Raw genomic sequence first — 24,709 nt, 5'->3', positions numbered from 1 at the left:
CGGAGGATGTATGCTTTGCTTTGTGCAGGCGGTCTGGAGCGTCTGGATTTCGGGGTAAAACTCCTCTTGGATGCGATGGCGACTCTGCATCGAACAAGACGAACTCAAAGAAGAGATGCTAGCGGTAAATATATGTTTGATTACTACCTGCTAGGCTAAAAGCAGCCTAGCCTAAGCTACGGCTAATAGCAGCCTAGCCTAAAACTACCGCTAATAGTAGCCTTGCAAGAACAAGCTTTATTAAAGTGTATTTTTTGTGATTTACAGGAAGCAGTACGCCGTCTTCACAACTCGGAGACTAATTGCAGGCGCTATGAACTGGAGCAAGGGTAAGATTTAAAGAATATGCTTTCATTCTGCGGTAAAAGGTAATGGATACCGATCATAGCATAGCATAATTTTGTTTTCACAGACCTCCTATTTGCTCGGAGCCATATCAGCAAGTCCAGATTTGCACGATGATGATAAAGACGACATTGTGTGTAAGTGACTTGTTTTAATGTTTTCTCCTTCCTTGTTACTGTGACTTGCATTTGATTTTTTATTTATACCACTCTCATTTAATTGTTTTCTAGCTGCCTGTAAGACGTATTTTGAGACGGTACGCAGGAGCTTCAGATATACGCTGCGTGCGGAGGCTATCTGCTCGGAGTATGGCCAGAAGAAAGAGGGTAAGACTTTATTTGGTGACTATTTTTCAGGTGCATTAATAGATGTGTTGTGTCCATACGCAGTGCGCTGATTCATTGTTTTTTTTTTCAGCTGCTGAAAGCGAGGCAGAGTGTGCTAGCAGATGAGGAAGTGGAACTCTGGAAGTCCGCCGTCGTTGGCGGTGTCTCTGGATGGATTGTACGGTCGCCGCCATTTCGTAGACCGGATCTCACTGAACTCTGTGTTAAGCTGCAGTCCCGGTTAGAAGCGATGCCGAAGTACAGGGCCACGCACAGTATGCGTCTGCACATCGGACCTGCCTCGGAGGGAATGCTGCCCGTTACCTCCAACCCCGAGGAAGCAAACGGACCGTTCACGGAGTTGTAATTTTTAGATACGCATGTGTTTGGATACGCGTTGTATATAGTTGTGTGTGCTTCAATAAAGCTCTTTCTTTGCATAAACAGCTTCCTGGCAAATGTTCATTTCCTGTATAAATTCATTCATGTCCTTGATGGTAGCATAATAATTGTGTAGTAGTGTAGGATAACATAAATACACAGCATACGAATGAATAAATATATGAATGAATAAATATATATATATATATATATTAGATTTGGCCATATACAGATTTTATATATAATAAAATCTGCATTACTCCAAAAAAGCAAGGAACAAAAACATTAATCTTTCTACTTTGACAATTTTGGTTTTATTTCTTCAATTTCGCCCTCGGTTACTGCTAATCAGGGGCAAAGTAGATATTAAATCAAAGAGCCTCCATAACTGCCTTATAATGCCAAAACAAACCCAGACCTAAACTTCAACAATATGTGAACTAAAATGTTGAAATGTTTAAATAGTTAGAAATTGTCATGATGGGTTCACTAAAAGCGACCCAAGAATGCAGAACACCACTGACGGACACAGGGATGAAAGTTTAACAAGTTTATTGATGCACAAGCGCACAGAATATACTGGTTCAGGTTCGGGGCCTGGATACTGGTTCACCGGAGTCTGCGTGAGAGACAGTTCAGTTAGCGTTGCCAACAGAGGTTTGATTTCCTGAAGTTTACTGATTGTACCTTGAGGGTTCTTGAGGTTAGCTTTGGGAGAGTCTCTGTTGGATCTGGAGAAGAGTTCGTCAGCAGAGTCCGTTTGCTGCTTCAGCGTCTCACGTCTTAGCTTGAACAGACCTTGGTTTAGGGTTTCCCAGCTCTAGTCCAGAGCTGCTTGGAGGTTCTCTGTGATTCTTCAGGTTTGGCTCTGAGGGTCGGCTCGGCAGGTTAGCTCTTCCTGAGCTTTCACAGAGGAGGCACAGGTTTCCTGGAAGACAGAGACAAGGGTTAGAATCCAAGCTGGATTCAAAAGTCATAGAGTAACACTGAGGATCTAGGCTTAAGCGCTGACCAACTGGAACAACACTGCGGCGTTGAGGCAAGGTCTGAAGACAGCTTAAGTAGTGGATCCTCTGATGATCTTGATGAGCTGCAGCTGTGCAGGAGGCTCCCTCAGAGGATCCACGGCGGACTCTGCTGGAGAAAGATGGGATTTCTCCAGCTCCCAACAGTACCCCCCCCTCAACGACCGCCCCTTGGCGGTCCGGAAGAGGTTGATGGGCAGGAACGCTCGTACTCCTCGATAAGGGCAGGATCGAGGATGTACGAGCCCGGAACCCACTGGCGATCCTCCGGTCCGTAGCCCTCCCAGTCGACGAGGTACTGCCATCCGCGACCTCGTCGACGGGAGTCCACAATGCGACGGACAGTGAAGGCCGGATGACCATCGACCTCCAGGGCGGGTGGTGGGGAGTCGGACGGTGGGCACAGAGGGCTCGAAGAGACAGGCTTGACTTGGGACACGTGGAAGGTAGGGTGGATTCGGAGGGACTGAGGTAGTTGGAGACGGACGGCTGAGGGGTTGATGACTCGAGTGATCTTGTAGGGCCCGATTAACCTAGGAGAGAGCTTTCGAGACATCCCCTTGAGGGGAATGTCTCGAGTGGACAGCCATACCTCCTGGCCCTCAGTGTACTCGGTGGGGCATCTCCTGGCGTCGGCGAAGCGTTTACTGGACTCTGCTGACCGGTTGAGGGTGGTGATGGTTTCTCTCCAGATTCTTTGGCAACGGCGGATGTGTTGGTTTACGGACTGGACCGAAATCTCTCTCTCGTCTGCGGGGAAAAGAGGTGGTTGATAGCCGAGACTAACCTGGAACGGGGATTGTCCGGTGGATGCAGATCTGAGGGAGTTGTGTGCGTATTCTATCCAAGGGAGAAATTGGCTCCAGTCCACGGGATTGTTTGAAGTGAGGCAGCGAAGGGTTGATTCCAACTGCTGGTTCATTCTCTCAGTCTGACCATTAGATTGGGGGTGGTAACCAGAGGTGAGAGAGGGTTTGCAGCCGAGGGCAGAACAGAAAGGGCCTCTGTCCGAGAGGATCTCTTGGGGAATGCAGTGTAGCCGGAAAACATGCTTGATAAGGAGCTGGGCTGTCTGGAAGGCCGTGGGAAGTTTTCTAAGGGGAATAAGATGGCAGGACTTTGAAAAACGGTCAACAATGGTGAATATGGTGGACATACCTCGAGAGACAGGGAGACCGGTGACAAAATCAATGGCTATATGGGACCAAGGATGCGAGGGAACAGGAAGCGGCTGGAGCAGGCCAGAAGGAGGTTGGTGTGAGGCTTTGTTACGGGCACATGTGGGGCAAGCCAACACATACTCCTTGACGTCCCTATGGAGAGTGGGCCACCAGAAGCATCTTGAGATGAGGGCTACAGTTCTGCTGACTCCTGGATGAGCAGAGAACTTGGCGGCGTGCATCCAATGGATGAGACGGGACCTGACGGAAGATGGAACATAGGTTCGGTTAGTGGGACCGTTACCTGGATCGGGTTTAGTGGCCAGGGCTGAGTTGATGAGGTCAGTTATTTCCCAGTTGACCACCCCCACTGTGCAGGAAGCCGGAAGAACAGGTTCAGGTGTCTCGGGATGATCGACGGAGTAGAGACGAGAGAGAGAATCGGGTTTGACATTCTTGGATCCGGGTCTGTAGGAGATGATGAGATTGAACCGAGAGAAGAAAATTGACCACCTGGATTGGCGGGGATTTGCTTGCTTGGTTGACTGGATGTAAGCCAGGTTCTTGTGGTCAGTCCATACAAGAACCGGATGCTCAGCTCCTTCCAGCCAATGTCTCCATTCTTCCAACGCCAGTTTAATGGCCAGAAGCTCTTGGTCACCCACATCGTAATTTTGCTCTGCAGAAGAAAGTCTACGGGAGAAGAAAGCACAAGGGTGGATCTTTTGATCTGAATCAAGTCTCTGGGATAGGACTGCTCCAACACCAGAATCTGAAGCATCCACCTCAAGAATAAACTGCTTCGCTGGGTCAGGTTGCATAAGCACAGGTGCTCTGGAAAACAAGGACTTTAATTTATCGAACGCTGCTTGAGCCTCAGGAGTCCACTGAAAAAATGCGTTTGACAGAGGTCAGAGAAGTTAATGGAAGGGCGGTCTGGCTGTAGTTTCTGATAAACCGACGATAGAAGTTAGCAAAACCTAAAAACCTTTGTAGCTGTTTGCAGTTCTCTGGAACTGGCCAGTCTAATACTGCCTTAATCTTGTCCTCTGAAGGTTTTACCTGGCCGCCCTCGAGCACAAACCCCAAAAAGGTGACTGAAGGTTGATAAAATTCGCACTTCTCGGCTTTCACGAACAGCTTGTTCTCCAGCAGTCTCTGCAAAACAAGGCGGACATGTTTCTTGTGTTCATCGAGGTTCTTGGAGTAAATGAGAATGTCGTCAATGTACACGAAAACAAATACATTGAGAAAGTCTCTGAGAACATAATTTACGAGGGCCTGGAAGCAGGCTGGAGCGTTAGTTAGACCAAAGGGCATTACTAGATATTCGAATTGGCCCAAGGGTGTTTTGAAGGCAGTTTTCCATTCATCGCCTTCATGGATCCTAAGGAGATGATAAGCGTTTCTTAAATCCAGTTTAGAAAACACTGTAGCTCCCTGTACAGGTTCGAACGCAGAGGCAAGGAGAGGAAGTGGGTATTTGTTCTTAACTGTAATCTGATTCAAACCTCGATAATCAATACAAGGTCTCAGGGAACCATCCTTCTTCCCCACGAAGAAGAACCCGGCCCCCAATGGAGAGGAAGATGGACGGATTATTCCAGCAGCTAATGATTCGTTGATGTATTTTTCCATGGTTTCTCTTTCGGGCTTGGAAATATTATACAATCTGCTGCTAGGTAGAGGAGCACCAGGTAGAAGTTCAATGGCGCAATCGTATGGTCTGTGTGGAGGTAGGGACGTCGCACTGACCTTACTGAAGACAGGGGCTAGGTCATGGTACTCAGAAGGAACTGAAGAAAGGTCAGGAGAGTCCATCTCCCCCCCACCTCTAGGAGACCCCACCAAGGGGGCAGCAGAACGAAGGCATGTCTCATGGCATGAGATGGACCATGATTCCAGGTGACGTTCAGTCCAGTTTATGTGAGGATTATGCTTCTCCAACCATTCGAAACCGAGCACCAGCGGGGAACATGCAGAGGGAAAAACAAAAAATGTTATAGTTTCTCGGTGGTTACCTGACAGAAGTAGCTCGAGGGGCTGAGTTTGATGGGTAACTTGAAGGAGTCTCTTTCCGTCAATAGCGGATACACTGAGAGGCTGAGTCAGAGGAATGGTTTCAATTTGGAGTTGCTGGACGAGGTTAGAATCGATTAGGTTACGTTCACAGCCTGAGTCGATGAATGCAGAGAAAGAGAGGTTTTGATTAGCACAGAACAACGTGGCAGGAAGTAACAGTCGAGGAGATTTCTTAGTGTTTATCTGGCCCGCCAGACTCCTCAGATCTTCTGGCGGGCCCTGGCTTTTGATTTAGCCGGGCAGGAAGTGATGAAGTGTCCACTCTCGCCAAGGTAAATACATAGTTTGCTTAGAAAACGCCTTTGCCTCTCCTCTGGAGTGAGCCTAGTGTGTCCCACCTGCATGGGTTCGACATCCCTTTCGCTCGAATGAGAGGCCTGAATAGGCAACGGTAGAGACTGGGACTTAGGCCTCTGAATGGGCAGCTGCTCTGTAGAGGAGGAACAAACAGTCACATTATGTGAGGCAGAAGAAAGTGTACCCTGCTTCTTTGAACTGTTTCTGGCACGAATTCTATTATACAATCTAATGGAGAGGCGAATTAGATCTTCGAGGGTAGCTGGTTCGTCGAGGGTTGCGAGCTCATCCTTAATGTGCTCATTTAATGCCATGAAAAAGGCTCCCTTTAGAACGCTTTGGTTCCATCCGGAAGCTGCCGCTTTAACCCGGAAGTTAATGGAAAATTCAGCCACCGAAGAGTTTCCCTGTTTTAGGTTGAAAAGAGCTCTGGAGTCAATAGTTTGGTCAGTTTCTTGGTTGAATACCTGGGTAAATTCAGAGATGAAATCAGAGTAATAGCAGTTTAAGCTATCGTCAGCTGCGAATCTTGCCTGAGCCCATTCCAAGGCTCTTCCTGTTAACTGTGAGAGAATAAAAGTTATTTTCTTGTAATCCGTGGAAAAACTGCCAGGGGAGTTCTGAAAAATCAATCGACATTGAAATAAAAATCCTTTGCAATCTTTCATGTTACCAGAAAATCTTTCTGGGAGACTAGGACGGAACTCTGATGACGTCACTGCTGGTGACCTCGGAGGAGGGACTGGACCCGGAAATGGTTGTTGTGCAGCATTAGCGCTGTTCAGATAATTAGCACAGCTCTGTAGCATGTGGTTATGAGTGTCAACCAGGCGGTATAACTCACGGAGCGTTTGGGTTTGTCCTTGAATTTGGGCATCCTGCTCCTCCAGTCGACGGGTGAGGTGATCTGCTGGGCCTTGAGTTTGGCCGCAGTGTTCTGTCATGATGGGTTCACTAAAAGCGACCCAAGAATGCAGAACACCACTGACGGACACAGGGATGAAAGTTTAACAAGTTTATTGATGCACAAGCGCACAGAATATACTGGTTCAGGTTCGGGGCCTGGATACTGGTTCACCGGAGTCTGCGTGAGAGACAGTTCAGTTAGCGTTGCCAACAGAGGTTTGATTTCCTGAAGTTTACTGATTGTACCTTGAGGGTTCTTGAGGTTAGCTTTGGGAGAGTCTCTGTTGGATCTGGAGAAGAGTTCGTCAGCAGAGTCCGTTTGCTGCTTCAGCGTCTCACGTCTTAGCTTGAACAGACCTTGGTTTAGGGTTTCCAAGCTCTAGTCCAGAGCTGCTTGGAGGTTCTCTGTGATTCTTCAGGTTTGGCTCTGAGGGTCGGCTCAGCAGGTTAGCTCTTCCTCAGCTTTCACAGAGGAGGCACAGCTTTCCTGGAAGACAGAGACAAGGGTTAGAATCCTGGCTGGATTCAAAAGTCATAGAGTTACACTGAGGATCTAGGCTTAAGCGCTGACCAACTGGAACAACACTGCGGCGTTGAGGCAAGGTCTGAAGACAGCTTAAGTAGTGGATCCTCTGATGATCTTGATGAGCTGCAGCTGTGCAGGAGGCTCCCTCAGAGGATCCACGGCGGACTCTGCTGGAGAAAGGTGGAATTTCTCCAGCTCCCAACAGAAATGAGAACAATGAGAGAGAAATATTCAAAGATCTATGTACCTTTTAATCTGGATCTTTATCCAAAAATACACAGAATGCAATGAAATATTTGCTTTGGATATAATTTAGGGATTCCTGTTGTTAGAAATTAAAGAATGTTTAGCATCACCTCCTGTGAGCTGGAAGGAATAAAATCTTGATAGTTAGACAAAGGAATTTTTCGGGCTTGGCAGAAAATGATCAGCCACATATAGTTTATTAAGTAGCGAGAGCAGGAATCGCCATACAGCTGAGAGCGAACCATCAGAGTGGAGCGTAAAGTGCAGACTCTGAGCTAAGCTTCGCAAAGACGCATTTCTGCACAAGCACAGCTGGAAGATCAGAGTTGGTCAGAGTTCAACGCGCAGTATCGCATCATTCTGCATTATTTTATCCCATGCTGTTGCTGCCATCATCCATCTTCATGCAGAATGAGCAAAGCTGCAGGTGAGCGGCGTGTTCAAACTGGACGGAGCAGCACGGCTGATACTGCTTAGCAGATTACAACACGATGATGCATTTTAAACATCTGACCGACCACCCGCTAATTTTTATTTAGTCTTTTCTATGAAAACTCACACCCATCACGGTTCATGTTTATGTCATCAAAGATCCATGTTTAACTCATCAGTTTTCGTTATCGTCATGAGAAAAAGGAGCATCAACAAAATCATTTTATCACTTGGACTGTTGTGTAGATGAATCCCTTGCTCAGTCTTCTTGCAAACTGGATTTTTCGGACCTTCTCTCCCTGGAAGGATCAACTGAGCTGAGGAAACAAACCGGAGGTTTGGATTTACTTTTCTCCGAGGAAACATTTGAGCTTCACACTGAGTAAGGGATTCATCTGCAAAACAGTCCGTTCAAGTACCGCAGGAAATCTGAGTGACAGTCAGTCTTTCTCCGTTCATCTACAAGCAACCGCATTCTGGGTAACCCTGTCCGCACTCTACCGTATTAGACAAACACCGGAACACCCCACACCGACTGGAGTCTAAGAGTCAACCTAATCTCAGGAAACGTAAGTCTGCCAACCTTTTCTCCTCTTCAAGTTCGAGAATCAATTCTCCCACTGAACCTGAACTAACTGCAGTGTCTTCCCCTCACCTTTCAGTTCCAGTTAAGCAGTGTTCAGAGCAACACTGGAATCTTCACCAAACTTCTCAATAAACCTGTTAAACTTTTCCCCTTGTCTCTCTGGACTGGTTTTTCTGCATGTGGGTCTGAGCTCTTGATAAAATCATGACAATCAGATGTTTAGGCACCATCTCGTGTTGTTATACACTATAAAAGAAATAATATATGGTAGTTATAGCTTCACTGCCTCAAAGGGTCGTTATAAAATGAAAATGGTAACAATTAAGTATTTTTAAAAGGGAAATCCTCAGATTTTCTTCTTCAGTCGGCTGTGGCTAAGAATCAGCAATCAGCAGCTTTCGCTTGTTTTAGTGTAGATAGAATTTATTTATTTTTTTCATTAGAACTAGTTTCATAGCCTAATATTATATGAAGTAACAAGTGTGAATAAAATTCTTATTTCGTGCTCCAAGCATACACACACGCATACGGACTAGCAAACAGTCAATCAGGAAGAGAGAAGGCGGTACTAGAGGCAGAACAACCAATGAGAGTGGAGTTAAACAGCTCAGTTACTGACTTTAAGGGACAGGAAACACCGGGCAGCACTCAGACGGAGCAGCAGCCTAAGCTACTAACACAGTGGCTGTGTGTGATCCACCTCTCTGAATTGTAAATTATAAACATGTTATTCAATTCAATTCAATTCAATTCAGTTTATTTATATAGCGCCAAATTCACAACATATGTCATCTCAAGGCACTTTACAGTTCAACCAGATCATAGAGTCAAATTGATACAAAGTTTTCTATCTAAGGAAAACCAGTTGATTGCATCGACTCAAATACAATCCCTCACACTAAGCATGCTTGTAGCGACAGTGGAGAGGAAAAACTCCCTTTTAACAGGAAGAAACCTCCAGCAGAACCAGGCTCAGTGTGAGCGGCCATCTGCTGAGGCTGACTGGGGTTCAAGGAGACAGAAGCAGAGATACAAAAAGCAGCTGTAAAAGGCGGCCCCGTCCAGGAAACACACAGCCAGGCAGAAAAGCTCCAAGGCAGCTCCCATGCCAGAGGACGAAGAGAGCACATCCAGCCAGTCACGGTCAGAGAAACAGGACCACTCTGGAAAACAGGCCGATCTACAACATCTATAAACAAGGGTGTTGATAGAAGCAGCACAGCTGATGTTTCTTTCCAGGATGACGTCACAGCCAAACAGGAACAGACGAGGCAAAGCTACTCTGAGGAAAAGCAGAGAGAGCAGAAGGTTAGAGATTGAACTAACAGATTCTGCAGAATAGGAGAACAGAGAGAGAGAATGAAGCAGAATGATGAAAAAGGGGTCCCTATGTCCTCCAGCAGTCTAAGCCTATAGCAGCATAACTATAGAGATAGCTCAGGATAACCTGAGCCACTCTAACTATAAGCTTTATCAAAAAGGAAAGTTTTAAGTCTAGCCTTAAAAGTAGACAGGGTGTCTGCCTCACGGACTAAAACTGGTAGTTGGTTCCACAGGAGAGGAGCCTGAGAACTAAAAGATCTGCCTCCCATTCTACTTTTAGAAATTCTAGGAACCACTAGTAAACCTGCAGATTGAGAGCGAAGTGCTCTGTTAGGAACATCAGGAACAATCAGATCTCTGATATCAGATGGAGCTTGGCCATTTAAGGCTTTATATGTGAGAAGGAGGATTTTAAATTCTATTCTTGATTTAACAGGAAGCCAATGAAGAGAAGCCAGGATAGGAGAGATATGATCTCTCTTTTTCATTTTCATTAGAACTCTGGCTGCAGCATTTTGGATCAGCTGAAGGCTTTTAACTACAGTTTGTGGACTTCCTGATAGTAAAGAATTACAATAGTCCAGCCTTGAAGTAACAAATGCATGGACTAGTTTCTCAGCATCACCCCTGGACAGGAGATTTCTAATTTTTGCAATGCTCCTCAGATGAAAGAAGGAAATTCTAGAAACCTCTTTGATCTGGGATTTAAATGATAGGTCCTGATCAAAAATAACACCAAGATTTTTTACTTTATTATCTGAAATCAGTTTAATCCCATCCAAATGAAGTGACTGGCTAATCAGTTTCTTTTTCAGAGACTCTGGTCCAAAGACTATAACTTCTGTTTTATCTGCATTCAGAAGCAGAAAGTTAAGAGTCATCCAGGTTTTTATGTCTTCAGACATGCCTGTAATCTATGTAATGGGTTAGCTTCATCTGGATTTATAGCCAGATATAGCTGGGTATCATCAGCATAACAGTGGAAATTAATCCCATGCTGTCTAATAATTCTACCAATTGGGAGCATGTATAAAGTAAAGAGAATTGGTCCTAGCACTGATCCCTGTGGTACTCCACAGGTAACCTTTGAGCGTGTTGAAGATCTATCATTAACATGAACAAACTGAATTCGATCAGATAGATAAGATTTAAACCAGTCTAGTGCTGTTCCTTTAATTCCAACAAAATATTCAAGTCTTTCTAAAAGAATATTATGGTCAACTGTATCAAATGCAGCACTAAGATCCAACAGGACGAGCACAGATACAAGTCCATTATCTGAGGCCATGAGAATATCATTAGTGACTTTCACCAGAGCTGTTTCAGTGCTATGATGAGTTCTAAAGCCAGACTGAAACTCTTCAAAAAGTTCATTATGGTGTAAGTGATCGCAAACTTGTTTGGCAACTACTTTCTCAAGAATTTTGGATAAGAAAGGAAGATTGGATATAGGTCTATAATTGACCAAGTCATCTGGGTCAAGAGACGGTTTTTTAAGCAGAGGTTTAATTACAGCAACCTTAAAAGCTTTAGGTACATATCCCTGTAACAGAGATAGATTAATCACATCTAAAATGGAGGAGGAGATCAAAGGGAATACCTCCTTAAATGACCTGGTTGGAACTGGATCTAACATCCAAGTTGAAGGCTTAGATGAAGACAATAATTTTGCTAATTCAGAAAGTTCAACTGGATCAAAGCAGTCTAAACCCGGTTCAGATTCCATGACTACCTCAGGTACAATCGCGGATAGAGGAGTGCTTATGATCTTATTTTTAATAAGATCAATCTTATTTATAAAGAATCCCATAAAATCATTGCTGCTAAGAGCAGGTGGAATGGACGGTTCAACAGAGCTATGGCTCTGGGTGAGTTTGGCAACTGTATTAAAAAGAAATCTAGGATTATTCTTATTCTCCTCTATTAATGAGGAGAAGTATGCTGCTCTTGCTTTACAAAGGGTCCTCTTATACAGCAGTAAACCATTTTTCCAGACTAGGAAGGACTCTCGCAGGCCTGTGGAGCGATATTTTCTCTCCAGTTTCCTAACATTTTGCTTCAAAGTACGCAGCTCTGCATTAAACCAAGGAGCCAGCTTTCTATTTTTAACGGTTTTCATTTTCAAAGGAGCTGCGTTGTCTAAGGCAATACGCAGAGAACTAGCAACCCCATCAACAAAATCATCAACCTGTGAAGGTGAATAAGCTATGCTTTTGCACTCTGCAGCACTGCTCAGCGATACAGAGGAGAGAGAAAGTGAAGCAGATTCTTTAAAATTTATAACTGCACTATCTGATAAAGATCTACTAAAATTGAACCTTCTTTTGGGGGAGGAGAACTCTGTTAAAGTAATCCTGAAGGTTATTAGAAAGTGGTCAGAGAGGACAGAGTTGTGAGGAAATACTGTTGTTTCTTCACATTCTATGCCGTATGTCAGCACAAGATCCAAAGTATGAAGATGAGAATGTGTGGGACTATTCACATTTTGAACAAAGCCAATAGTGTCTAAGATAGCATTAAAGGCTATCAAATCGATTATTCAAATCGAATGATTTGTAGGGACAAATAGGTACCAACCAGCTCCACAGGCGGCCCCGTCCAGGAAACACACAGCCAGGCAGACGAGCTCCGAGCCAGCTCCCATGTCAGAGGATGAAGAGAGCACATCCAGTTAGTCACAGTCAGAGAAACAGGACTACACTGAAAAACACACTACGCCTCACTACGCCACAATACACCTCACTACACCTCACTGCATCTCACTACCCCTAACTATGCCTCACCACGCTACAATACACCTCACTACGCCATACTACGCCTCACTACGCGTTGCTACGCCACAATACGCCTCACTACGCCACAATACACCTCACTACTCCATACTACACCTCACTATGTGTTGCTACGCCACAATACACCTCACTTTGCCATACTACGCCTTACTATGCGTCACTACACCACAATACGCCTCACTAAGCCTCACTACGCCGCAATAAACCTCACTATGCCACACTATACCTCACTACGCCACACTATGCCACAATACGCCTCACTACGCCACACTATGCCACAATACGCCTCACTATGCCTCACTAAGCCACAATATGCTTCACTATGCCACACTACGCCCAATGCGCCTCACTACACCCCACTGTGCCTCACTACCCCACAATACACCTCATTACGCCACACTGCGCCTCACTACGCCGCAATACACCTCACTACGCCTCAACTCAATGCGCTACACTACGCCTCACTACGCCACAATACACCTCACTATGCCAAACTATGCCTCACTACGCCACACTATGCCACAATACACCTCACTACGCCTCACTACGCCAAACTATGCCACAATACGCCTCACTATGCCTCACTAAGCCACAATACACCTCATTACGCCACACTACGTCTAACTATGCGTCACTACGCCACAATACGCCTCACTATGCCACACTACGCCTCACTACACCACACTACGCTTCACTACGCGTCCCTATGCCACAATACACCTCACTATGCCACAATACACCTCACTATGCCTCATTAAGCCACAATACACCTCATTACGCCACACTACGCCCCAATACGCCTCACTGTGCCAAACTATGCCTCACTACGCCACACTACGCCACAATACGCCTCACTATGCCTCACTACGCCACACTATGCCACAATACGCCTCACTATGCCTCACTACGCCACACTATGCATCAATACGCCTCACTATGCCTCACTACGCCACACTATGCCACAATACGCCTCACTATGCCTCACTAAGCCAAAATACGCTTCACTATGCCCCAATACGCCTCACTACACCACACTACACCCCACTATGCCACAATACACCTCACTACGCCTCACTACGCCACACTATGCCACAGTACACCTCACTACGCCACACTATGCCACAATACGCCTCACTATGCCTCACTAAGCCACAATACGCTTCACTACGCCCCAATACGCCTCACTACACCACACTACACGCCACTGTGCCTCACTATGCCTCACTACCCCACAATACACCTCATTACGCCATACTACGTCTCACTACGCGTCACTACGCCACAATACGCCTCACTATGCCACACTACACCACACTACGCTTCACTACGCGTCCCTATGCCACAGTACACCTCACTACGCCACAATACGCCTCACTATGCCTCATTAAGCCACAATACCCCTCACTACGCCACACTAAGCCACAATACACCTCACTACGCCTCACTATGCCACAATACGCCTCACTATGCCTCACTAAGCCAAAATACGCTTCACTACGCCCCAATACACCTCACTACACCACACTACACCCCACTATGCCACAATACACCTCACTACGCCTCACTACGCCACACTATGCCACAATACACCTCACTACGCCACACTATGCCAAAATACGCCTCACTATGCCTCACTAAGCCACAATACGCTTCACTACGCCCCAATACTCCTCACTACACCACACTACACCCCACTGCGCCTCACTATGCCTCACTACCACACAATACACCTCATTACGCCATACTACGTCTCACTACGCGTCACTACGCCACAATACGCCTCACTATGCCACACTACACCACACTACGCTTCACTACGCGTCCCTATGCCACAGTACACCTCACTACGCCACAATACGCCTCACTATGCCTCATTAAGCCACAATACCCCTCACTACGCCACACTAAGCCACAATACACCTCACTACGCCTCACTATGCCACATTATGCCACACTACGCCACAATACACCACACTACGCGTCCCTATGCCACAATACACCTCACTATGCCACAATACACCTCACTACGCCTCACTACGCCACACTATGCCACAATACGCCTCACTATGCCTCACTAAGCCAATATACGCTTCACTACCCCCCAATACGCCTCACTACACCACACTACACGCCACTGTGCCTCACTATGCCTCACTACCCCACAATACACCTCATTACGCCACACTACGTCTCACTACGCGTCACTACGCCACAATACGCCTCACTATGCCACACTACACCACACTACGCTTCACTACGCGTCCCTATGCCACAATACACCTCACTACGTGACAATACGCCTCACTATGCCACACTACACCACACTACGCTTCACTACGCGTCCTTATCCCACAATACACCTCACTACGCCCCAATACGCCTCACTATCCCTCATTAAGCCACAATACATCTCACTACGCCTCACTATGCCACACTACGCCACACTATGCCACAATACACCACACTATGCTTCACTACGCGTCCCTATGCCACAATACACCTCACTATGCCACAGTACGCCTCACTATGCCTCATTAAGCCACAATACGCCTCATTACGCCACACTACGCCCCAATACGCCTCACTATGCCTCACTACCACACAATACACCTCATTACGCCACACTACGCCACAATACACCTCACTATGCCAAACTATGCCTCACTACGCCACACTACGCCAAAATACGCCTCACTATGCCTCACTATGCCACACTATGCCACAATACGCCTCACTATGCCTCACTACGCCACATTATGCCACAATACGTCTCACTATGCCACACTACACCACAATACACCTCACTATGCCTCACTATGCCTCACTACGCCACACTATGCCACAATACACCTCACTACGCCTCACTACGCCACACTATGCCACAATACGCCTCACTATGCCTCACTAAGCGAATATATGCTTCACTACGCCCCAATACGCCTCACTACAACACACTACACCCCACTGCGCCTCACTATGCCTCACTACCCCACAATACACCTCATTACGCCATACTACGTCTCACTACGCCACAATACGCCTCACTATGCCACACTACACCACACTACGCTTCACTACGCTTCCCTATGCCACAATACACCTCATTACGCCACAATACGCCTCACTATGCCTCATTAAGCCACAATACGCCTCACTACGCCACACTAAGCCACAATACACCTCACTATGCCACACTACGCCACAATACACCACACTACGCTTCACTACGCATCCCTATGCCACAATACACCTCACTATGCCACAATAGACCTCACTATGCCTCACTACCCCACACTATGCCCCAATACGCCTCACTATGCCTCACTAAGCCACAATACGCTTCCTTACGTCCCAATACGCCTCACTACACCACACTACACGCCACTGTGCCTCACTACCCCACAATACACCTCATTACGCCACACTACGTCTCACTACGCCACAATACGCCTCACTATGCCTCATTAAGCCACAATACGCCTCACTACGCCACACTACGCCACAATACACCTCACTACGCCTCACTATGCCTCACTACGCCACACTATGCCACAATACACCACACTACGCTTCACTACGCGTCCCTATGCCACAATACACCTCACTATGCCACAATACGCCTCACTATGCCTCATTAAGCCACAATACGCCTCATTACGCCACACTACGCCCCAATACGCCTCACTATGCCTCACTACCACACAATACACCTCATTACGCCACACTACGCCACAATACACCTCACTATGCCAAACTATGCCTCACTACGCCACACTATGCCACAATACGCCTCACTATGCCTCACTACGCCACACTATGCCACAATACGCCTCACTATGCCACAATACGCCTCACTATGCCTCACTATGCCTCACTACGCCACACTATGCCACAATACGCCTCACTATGCCACAATACGCCTCATTACGCCACACTACGCCCCAATACGCCTCACTATGCCTCACTACCACACAATACACCTCATTACGCCACACTACGCCACAATACACCTCACTATGCCAAACTATGCCTCACTACGCCACACTATGCCACAATACGCCTCACTATGCCTCACTACGCCACACTATGCCACAATACGCCACAGTATGCCACAATACGCCTCACAATGCCTCACTACGCCACACTATGCCACAATACGCCTCACTATGCCACGCTACGCCACAATACGCCTCACTATGCCTCACTACGCCACACTATGCCACAATACGCCACAGTATGCCACAATACGCCTCACAATGCCTCACTACGCCACACTATGCCACAATACGCCTCACTATGCCTCACTATGCCACGCTACGCCACAATACGCCTCACTATGCCTCACTACGCCACACTATGCCACAATACACCTCACTACGCCACACTATGCCACAATACGCCTCACTATGCCTCACTAAGCCACAATACGCTTCACTACGCCCCAATACTCCTCACTACACCACACTACACCCCACTGCGCCTCACTATGCCTCACTACCCCACACTACGCTTCACTACGCGTCACTACGCCACAATACGCCTCACTATGCCACACTACACCACACTACGCTTCACTACGCGTCCCTATGCCACAATACACCTCACTACGCCACAATACGCCTCACTATCCTCATTAAGCCACAATACGCCTCACTACGCCACACTACGCCACAATACACCTCACTAAGCCTCACTATGCCTCACTACATCACACTTCCAGATCTTATTCTTTATCACAAACTCCTTGAGTTAGAGTCATGAGCTCTGCTTCCCAGCGGCATATAAACGAAGGGGTCTCTGCTAACTTTTCTCTCCTAATGAGCCCCTGCTAGAGATGACTGCCACCTGATTGGCCACCTGCAAACGTACATAGCGACCCCATAGACCATCCAGGCAGCTTCTGCACGTTGGCCCTCTGAGCACCATGTCAGAAAGAGAGACAGTAAACAGATGCAGCACAACCAATGAGCTCTAAAAGAAATTAGCTCTTAACTGGCAGCTGAGACAAACACAGTAGCTGTTTGCCCCCCCACCCGATAAAAAAGGATGGAAATAAAAGTGACTCTTTGCACATATTGAGTCATTTGCTGGATATGCACACAGACGGCATATGATAGCCTTCGGTTTCACTCAATGAGATGCTAAATGTTTCAGAAAGGAAATGGCTCCTCCATGCTGATGGAATTAGAGCTGTGTGAAGATGCAGAACAATAATTCACTTCGATCTGAAATTAGATTCCAGAAGAGACGATTGGGATGATGGATGGTTTGTTTCATCAAGCCGTTTCATCTCAGCGTTGGTATTAAATCTGATGGAGCTTTATGGCAGCGGTTATCAAAGGCACTAAACATTTTCAGTCATGATCATCTTCCATCATTCACTTTATTTAAAATCTCCAGTCAAAGAAATTGATGTAATTTCTCTATTTCCTATAGATCTATGTAGGCCAGCAGCCTTTATCACATGAACCACACTGACCCCTGGTGTTCATTATAGAGTACTGCAGAGGGAAGGCTGGTGACGTCACTGCTGTTTTTTTTTTTTTTATAAACTAAATGTCATTCAGTGAATTATTAAGATTGCCCTCATTTTCAGGAAGAAAATTGTCTTGAGTCTGTTTTCATCATGTATAATAACAGACAAAAAAAAACAGGGCTGGTTGATTAAACCTCATAAAACTCCTCTGTTTTTATTTTCTGATCTTCTGATTGGTTGGGATAATCACAGACATTGTAATTTGAAATAAATTATTGTTTATTAGATCTATTTCTTTTAAAGCAAATGTTTTCAATGTTTCTTCATCATTTATCTCTCTGACTCTTAATGTTTTTTGAATGACTTTTGGTCCATAAACTGGTGAAGATCCAAAGTCATCCACGTCAGAGTCATTCCAAAAATATGAAAAAAAAAATCAATCCACTGGAGTTTGTTTCCAAGTTTGAAGACGTTTCTCTTCCATCCCGGAAGCTTTTTCAGTTCAAAATGTCAGAAATAGCGTTGAGTTCCAGGTTTTATCTCAACAAAGCCTGGTTTTAGTTTAGAAAACATCCAAATAGGAACGGATGAACGGGTCCCCCCCTTTGGAATGGGGGTCGTTTAGCTTCTTTGTTAGCCTGCAATGCCCCATACCTGTCTATGTCCATAACTCTGGTCAGAAGAGGCCAGAAACACGTGTTCAGTTCTGTCTTCAATTGTTGAAGCTGAATAAAAACAAATGGAGTATTTTTAAATCCATCCATTATCCCTGCTGGGGTGGTGAGGGGTGCTGGTGCCTATCTCCAGCTCTCTACGGGTGAGAGGCAGGGTCCACCCTGGACAGAGAGGAGGGGTCCACCCTGGACAGGTCTCCAGTCCCTCCCAGGGAAACACAGAGACAAACAGGACCAACAACCATTCACACACACCTAAGGAGAGTTTAAAGAAGCCAATGAACCTAACATGTTTTTGGAGTGTGGGAGGAAGCCAGAGTACCAGGGGAGAACCCACGCATGCTCAGAGAGAACATGCAGACTCCATGCAGAAAGATTCCAGGCCGGGAATTGAACCTTCTTGCTTCGAGGCATTTTAACAACAGTTTATTTCTTCAGATTTTGATTCACTCTTCTGAAAACCTTTTTTAGATTCTCAGTTTGTTCCAATTATTCCAAAACACTTTTTAAAATTTTGCCAGAAAAAATGAATTTATCATCATTATTCCTTTAACATAAACCGGGCTGCAATCTGCAGCTCCGAGTCACACCTTTACCACCTCTGACGGTCATTCCCAGGCTGAACAGCAGAGGGCGCCATGTTGAATAGTTTGGGGCCTCAAAGCGTTGCCTGGGAAACGTCAGACCTTCATCTCTTATTGAAAGACCAGAAAGTCTCAATACTTCTTTTATTTTCAATTATCACTGAATGCTTTTAGTGACTATTAGGATATAATAATGTCTGTTTACATTAATAGGATGTTTGCTGAACAGATTTCTACTATAATAAATGTTCTATGTTCTCCCAGAGATCAGAGCCGCAGGCAGAGATTTACTGCTCTAACATCTGGAGCGATGGACAGAGCTCTGAGGAAAGCAAAGATGATGTTAGGCTGTGATGTTCAGCATAATGTTGCATTTGGAGGCTGTGAAGCTCAGGAAGGAGCAGCAGGAAAACTAAAAACAGCTAAAAACTCAGAGACAGACTAGAAGGTTCAGGATAAAAACAGCCGTCCAAGACCTGAGCGTGAAAATCACGATCGGATATTACAACCAATTAACTGTACCGAACAAATAAAATGTGAAAGGGGCAAAAAAAGAGAGATTTTCTATAAGGCATCTAATTTGGAACTAATAAAACATTACAGCTGCTGTTAAAACAGGAAGAGGAAGAGTTCTCTTCTTCCTCACTGGGACGCTTGGAGACAAACAGCTAATAGTTAAGAGTTTAAAAGATGCATCAATTAATGAAAAATAAACTGATATTATTTGTCAATATTGTTTTGTCAAATCAGCATAAGACAGGCCTCTTCTCTTGCTGTTTTTAAGTCCCTTCTTAAGACTCATCTTTTTTCCTTGGCTTTTGGCACAATTTGAGAGGTTTTACTTTGTTTTATTCTTTTTGTATACTAATATGTATTTTACACTCGTTTTTTCTCTATTTTATAATTTTATTGTATTTTATGATTGTGTACAGCACTTTGGTCCTGTTCGGTGTATAAAGTGCTTCATAAATAAAGTTGGTATGGTATGGTACGGTATGGTGGTGAAGAACGATGACCGAAGGCAGAATTTGATGATATTAGAATAGATCGCTGTTAAAAACATTAAAATGTTTGATTTTAGAATTTTGGTTAAAAAAAAAAACCTTATTTAGAGGAACTGATTGGAAATCTGGATGAAAATGTGATTTATTGTAGAGGTTTAAATGCTTGCAGTAAGTCACTAATAACGATTCCAATGGATATAAGGAAGCTGGTTTGTCTTAATGGTGGAAGAGGAACCAAAGTTCAGATAAAGAGCAAACTTTAGAGGCAGGAAAGATTGGTTCTCCTAACAGACGTGGGTTTAAAGGTTGGATGAGAAAATCCTGAAGGAGCAGAAACGGAGGAAACATTATACAGAAATAGTGATGATTCCAAAATGGTTCATTTTTATTTAGATCTCAGTCGTTTTAATATTCATATTTGTGAAGCTTTTTTAGGTCCTGCTAAGCAATTTATCCAGAGGGAAAAACATAAAAATATGGAACAAAGATTGTGATTCTGCAATAAATCAGAATCAGAATCAGAATCAGAATCGGGTTTATTGCCATTGTTAGTGAAGAAGTTCACAACTAGGAATTTTTTGTGGTACAGTCGTGCAACATGAAACATATATGAAATAGTAAATAAAATTATAAAAATCTCTAAAAACACTGGGGTATAAGGCATGCAAAAAATATACTAATATATACACTTAAGATAAAAATATGGATAAATATAAAAAGTAAAATGTACAAGGTAGTGCAAATAGAGCCTAGACGTAAATTATCAGAACTATCAGAATTTTATAGAACAGAAGAGGATAAAAGCTCTGAGTAATAAAATGAGGGATTATTAGGAAACTTTATGCGATTTAGTTGGTAGGAAAGCAAACATTTTAAAATATAAAAAGGATAAATTTAATTAAAATAGATCATTGACATCATTTTCTGAAGGATGGAGACCGAAGTGCTGACTGAGGAGGAGAAAATAAATAAATTAGAGCAACAGTTTGTTCAAATACATTAATAATATTAAGCTGAATAATCATCTGACGGGATTTTATTAACTCTGCCTGCGTGCCTGCCTGTCCACCTACAGGATAACTGAGGTTATGCACAGATTTTAGTGATATTTTTTTATTTTTTTAACCAAAGGTGTCCCTAATACCAAGGAAAATGCCACAATTGTCATGATGGGTATCAGGGAGGCCCAATATGCAGAACACTGACGACACGGATGGAAAGTTTAACAGAGTTTATTTGCAAGTTCACACATATAATAAAGACTGAAGCAATGGTTCTGGGCTGGGACCGGTTCACTGGCGTCTGTGAGAAAGACAGTTTGGTTAGCGAAGGCTTGGCAGAGACTTGACTTGATTGTGTTCAGATTTGTACCTTGATGAATGTAGAAGAGGCTTTGGGAGCGGAACTGTTGGGTCCGGAGAAAGCTTGGTTTGGCAGAGTCCTTAAGCTGTTTCAGCGTCTTACTTCTAAAGGCTGGTTTGACCTTGGCTTGTGTTTCCAGCTCGGAAACCTGAGCTGCTAGGAAATCCAGAGAGTGAGTCTTCAGGTTTGGCTCGGAGGGCAGGCTCGGCAGGTTAAGCTCTTCCAGAGCTTCACAGGAGGAAAAAACAGGAAACCTGGAAGCAGAGACAAAAAGGTTAGAATCCAGGTTGGACTCAAAGGAAACTTGGTTCACTAGGGATCTACGGCTTAAGTGCTAACCAACTGATTAAGACACTGCGGCGTCGAGGCAAGGTCTGAAGGCAGCTTAAGTAGTCCAGGTCCTCCAGATGAGATCATCAGCTGCAGGTGTGCAGAGCAGCTCAGCAGGGAGGATCCAGGGCGAACTCTGCTGGAGAAAAGGTGTATTTCTCCAGCTCCCAACAGTACCCCCCCCTCAACGACCGCCCCTTGGCGGTGTGGAAGAGGTAGACGGGAGGGAACGCTCATACTCCTCGATGAGAGAAGGGTCGAGGATGTATGAACCAGGAACCCATTGTCGGTCCTCCGGACCGTAGCCCTCCCAGTCGACGAGGTACTGCCAACCGCGACCTCGCTGACGGGAGTCCACGATCCGGCGAACGGTGAAGGCCGGATGTCCATCGACTTCCAGGGCGGGTGGAGGGGAGTCGGATGGAGGGCAAATGGGACTAGAGATGACTGGTTTTACCTGGGAGACGTGGAACGTAGGGTGAATCCTGAGTGTCGGGGGAAGTTGAAGACGGACGGCGGAGGGGTTGATGACTCGAGTGATCTTGTATGGGCCGATGAATCTCGGGGATAATTTGCGGGACATCCCCTTGAGGGGGATGTCCCGGGTGGACAGCCAGACCTCCTGGCCGACCTTGTACTCGGGGGCTGGACGTCTCTTGGGGTCTGTGAACCTCTTAGAGGACTCAGAGGAACGGTTGAGTGCTTGGATGGTCTCTCTCCAAACACGCTGGCAATGACGGATGTGGTGATTGACAGTCTTCACCGATATCTCTCTCTCGTCTGCAGGGAAGAGAGGTGGTTGGTAGCCGAGGCTAACTTGGAAGGGAGACTGACCGGTAGATGCAGACTTGAGTGAGTTATGGGCGTATTCTATCCAGGTGAGATATTGACTCCAATCGGTGGGATTATTGGAGGTGAGACAGCGGAGGGTGGATTCGAGGTGTTGGTTCATCCTCTCAGTTTGACCATTTGACTGGGGATGATAGCCAGAAGTTAGTGACACTTTACAATTTAGAGCAGAACAGAAAGCCTTCCAAACCTGTGAGACAAATTGGGGACCACGATCTGAGAGGATGTCCTGGGGAATACCATGGAGGCGAAAGACGTGCTTGATCAGCAACTGGGCGGTTTGATAGGCCGTAGGAAGCTTTCTGAGAGGGATCAGATGACAAGATTTGGAGAAACGATCTACGATGGTTAAAATAGTTGACATACCTCGAGAATCTGGGAGACCAGTGACGAAATCGATGGCAATATGGGACCAAGGACGTGAGGGCACAGGGAGCGGTTGCAGCAAGCCGGAGGGTGGCTGATGAGAGGCTTTGTTCCGTGCACAGGTGGAGCAGGCTGCACATATTCCTTTACATCTCGATGCAAAGTTGGCCACCAAAACCGTCTTGAGATCAGTGAAACTGTTCGGCTCACTCCCGGATGAGCAGAGAATCTTGCCAAGTGCATCCAATGAATGAGACGAGACCTAACAGACGAGGGGACATAGGTACGGTTAGGTGGCCCATTACCTGGGTCAGGTTCTGTGGCCAGGGCAGCGTTGATTAAATCTGTTATCTCCCAAGTGACCATTCCAACGGTACATGAGGCAGGGAGGACAGGTTGGGGTGACTCAGGTTGATCCACAGCGTAGAGACGAGAGAGAGAATCGGGCTTGGTGTTCTTAGATCCAGGTCTGTAGGAGATAATGAGATTAAAACGTGAAAAGAAGAGAGACCACCTTGACTGTCGAGGAGTAGCTTGTTTAGTGGACTGGATGTAGGCGAGATTCTTGTGGTCAGTCCACACCAGGACTGGATGCTCAGCTCCTTCGAGCCAGTGTCTCCATTCTTCCAAAGCCAACTTAATGGCCAAAAGTTCTCGGTCCCCAACGTCGTAGTTGTGTTCTGCGGGAGAGAGTTTACGGGAAAAGAAGGCACAGGGATGGATTCGTTGATCAGAGTCGAGTTTCTGAGACAAAACTGCCCCTACACCGGAGTCAGAAGCATCAACCTCTAGGATAAATTGCTTAGATGGATCAGGTTGGATTAGGACTGGAGCTCTGGAAAACAAGGTTTTGAGTTTGTCAAAAGCTGCTTGTGCCTCGGGGGACCATCAAAAAACTCTCTTGGAAGAAGTTAATGCAGTTAATGGGAGGGCAGTTTGGCTGTAATTTCTGATGAACCTCCGGTAGAAATTAGCGAAGCCCAAAAATCTTTGTAGCTGCTTACGGCTTTCTGGAACGAGCCATTCTAAAACAGCTTTTATATTCTCTTCAGAAGGCTTAACCTGCCCGCCCTCGAGCTCAAACCCTAAAAAGGTAACTGAAGATTGGTGAAACTCACATTTTTCAGCCTTTACAAAAAGTTTATTCTCTAGAAGTCTCTGAAGAACCAGGCGGACATGTCTCTTATGTTCAGATAGATTCTTGGAGTAGATCAGGATATCATCAATGTATACGAATACAAACACATTGAGAAAGTCTCTGAGGACGTCGTTCACTAGGGCCTGAAAACATGCGGGGGCATTTGTTAAGCGGAAAGGCATGACCAAATACTCGAACTGGCCCAAAGGAGTCTTAAATGCCGTTTTCCATTCATCTCCTTCACGTATCCTAAGGAGATGATAGGCATTTCTTAAATCGAGCTTTGTGAAAACGGTGGCTCCTTGTACAGGCTCAAAGGCTGAGGCGAGAAGAGGAAGAGGATATTTGTTTTTTTTTTAATTTAAAAAAAAAAAAATTTTATTGTTTTTTTTTATTAAATTTTCCAGATGAATATACAAAAAATGACAAATAAGAACAAATCACCACCCTACCCTTGCCCTCCCAGAACAGCACATCATAGAACACTTTCACAGTCAAA

The 24,709-nt window shown here is 45.5% G+C and overlaps 1 protein-coding gene across 1 annotated transcript; it reads left to right on the top strand.

Annotated features, from left to right (window-relative positions):
- The first annotated feature begins 14,913 nt into the window (after positions 1-14,913).
- On the top strand, positions 14,914-16,065 carry LOC119777470 (histidine-rich glycoprotein-like). Its single transcript, XM_038276360.1, has one exon. It carries the CDS (start codon positions 14,914-14,916, stop codon positions 16,063-16,065), a length of 1,152 nt encoding a protein of 383 aa, XP_038132288.1.
- The last annotated feature ends 8,644 nt before the right edge of the window (positions 16,066-24,709 follow it).

This window comes from Cyprinodon tularosa, unplaced genomic scaffold (assembly GCF_016077235.1).
Source record: "Cyprinodon tularosa strain WSP-4 unplaced genomic scaffold, ASM1607723v1 ctg1003, whole genome shotgun sequence".
Taxonomy (NCBI): Eukaryota; Metazoa; Chordata; class Actinopteri; order Cyprinodontiformes; family Cyprinodontidae; genus Cyprinodon; species Cyprinodon tularosa.
This window is presented reverse-complemented; position numbering and strand designations above follow the sequence as displayed.

Coding starts and splice junctions, on each gene's coding strand:
- LOC119777470 (XM_038276360.1), top strand. CDS start 14,914: ATGCCACAATACACCTCACTATGCCACAGTACGCCTCACTATGCCTCA.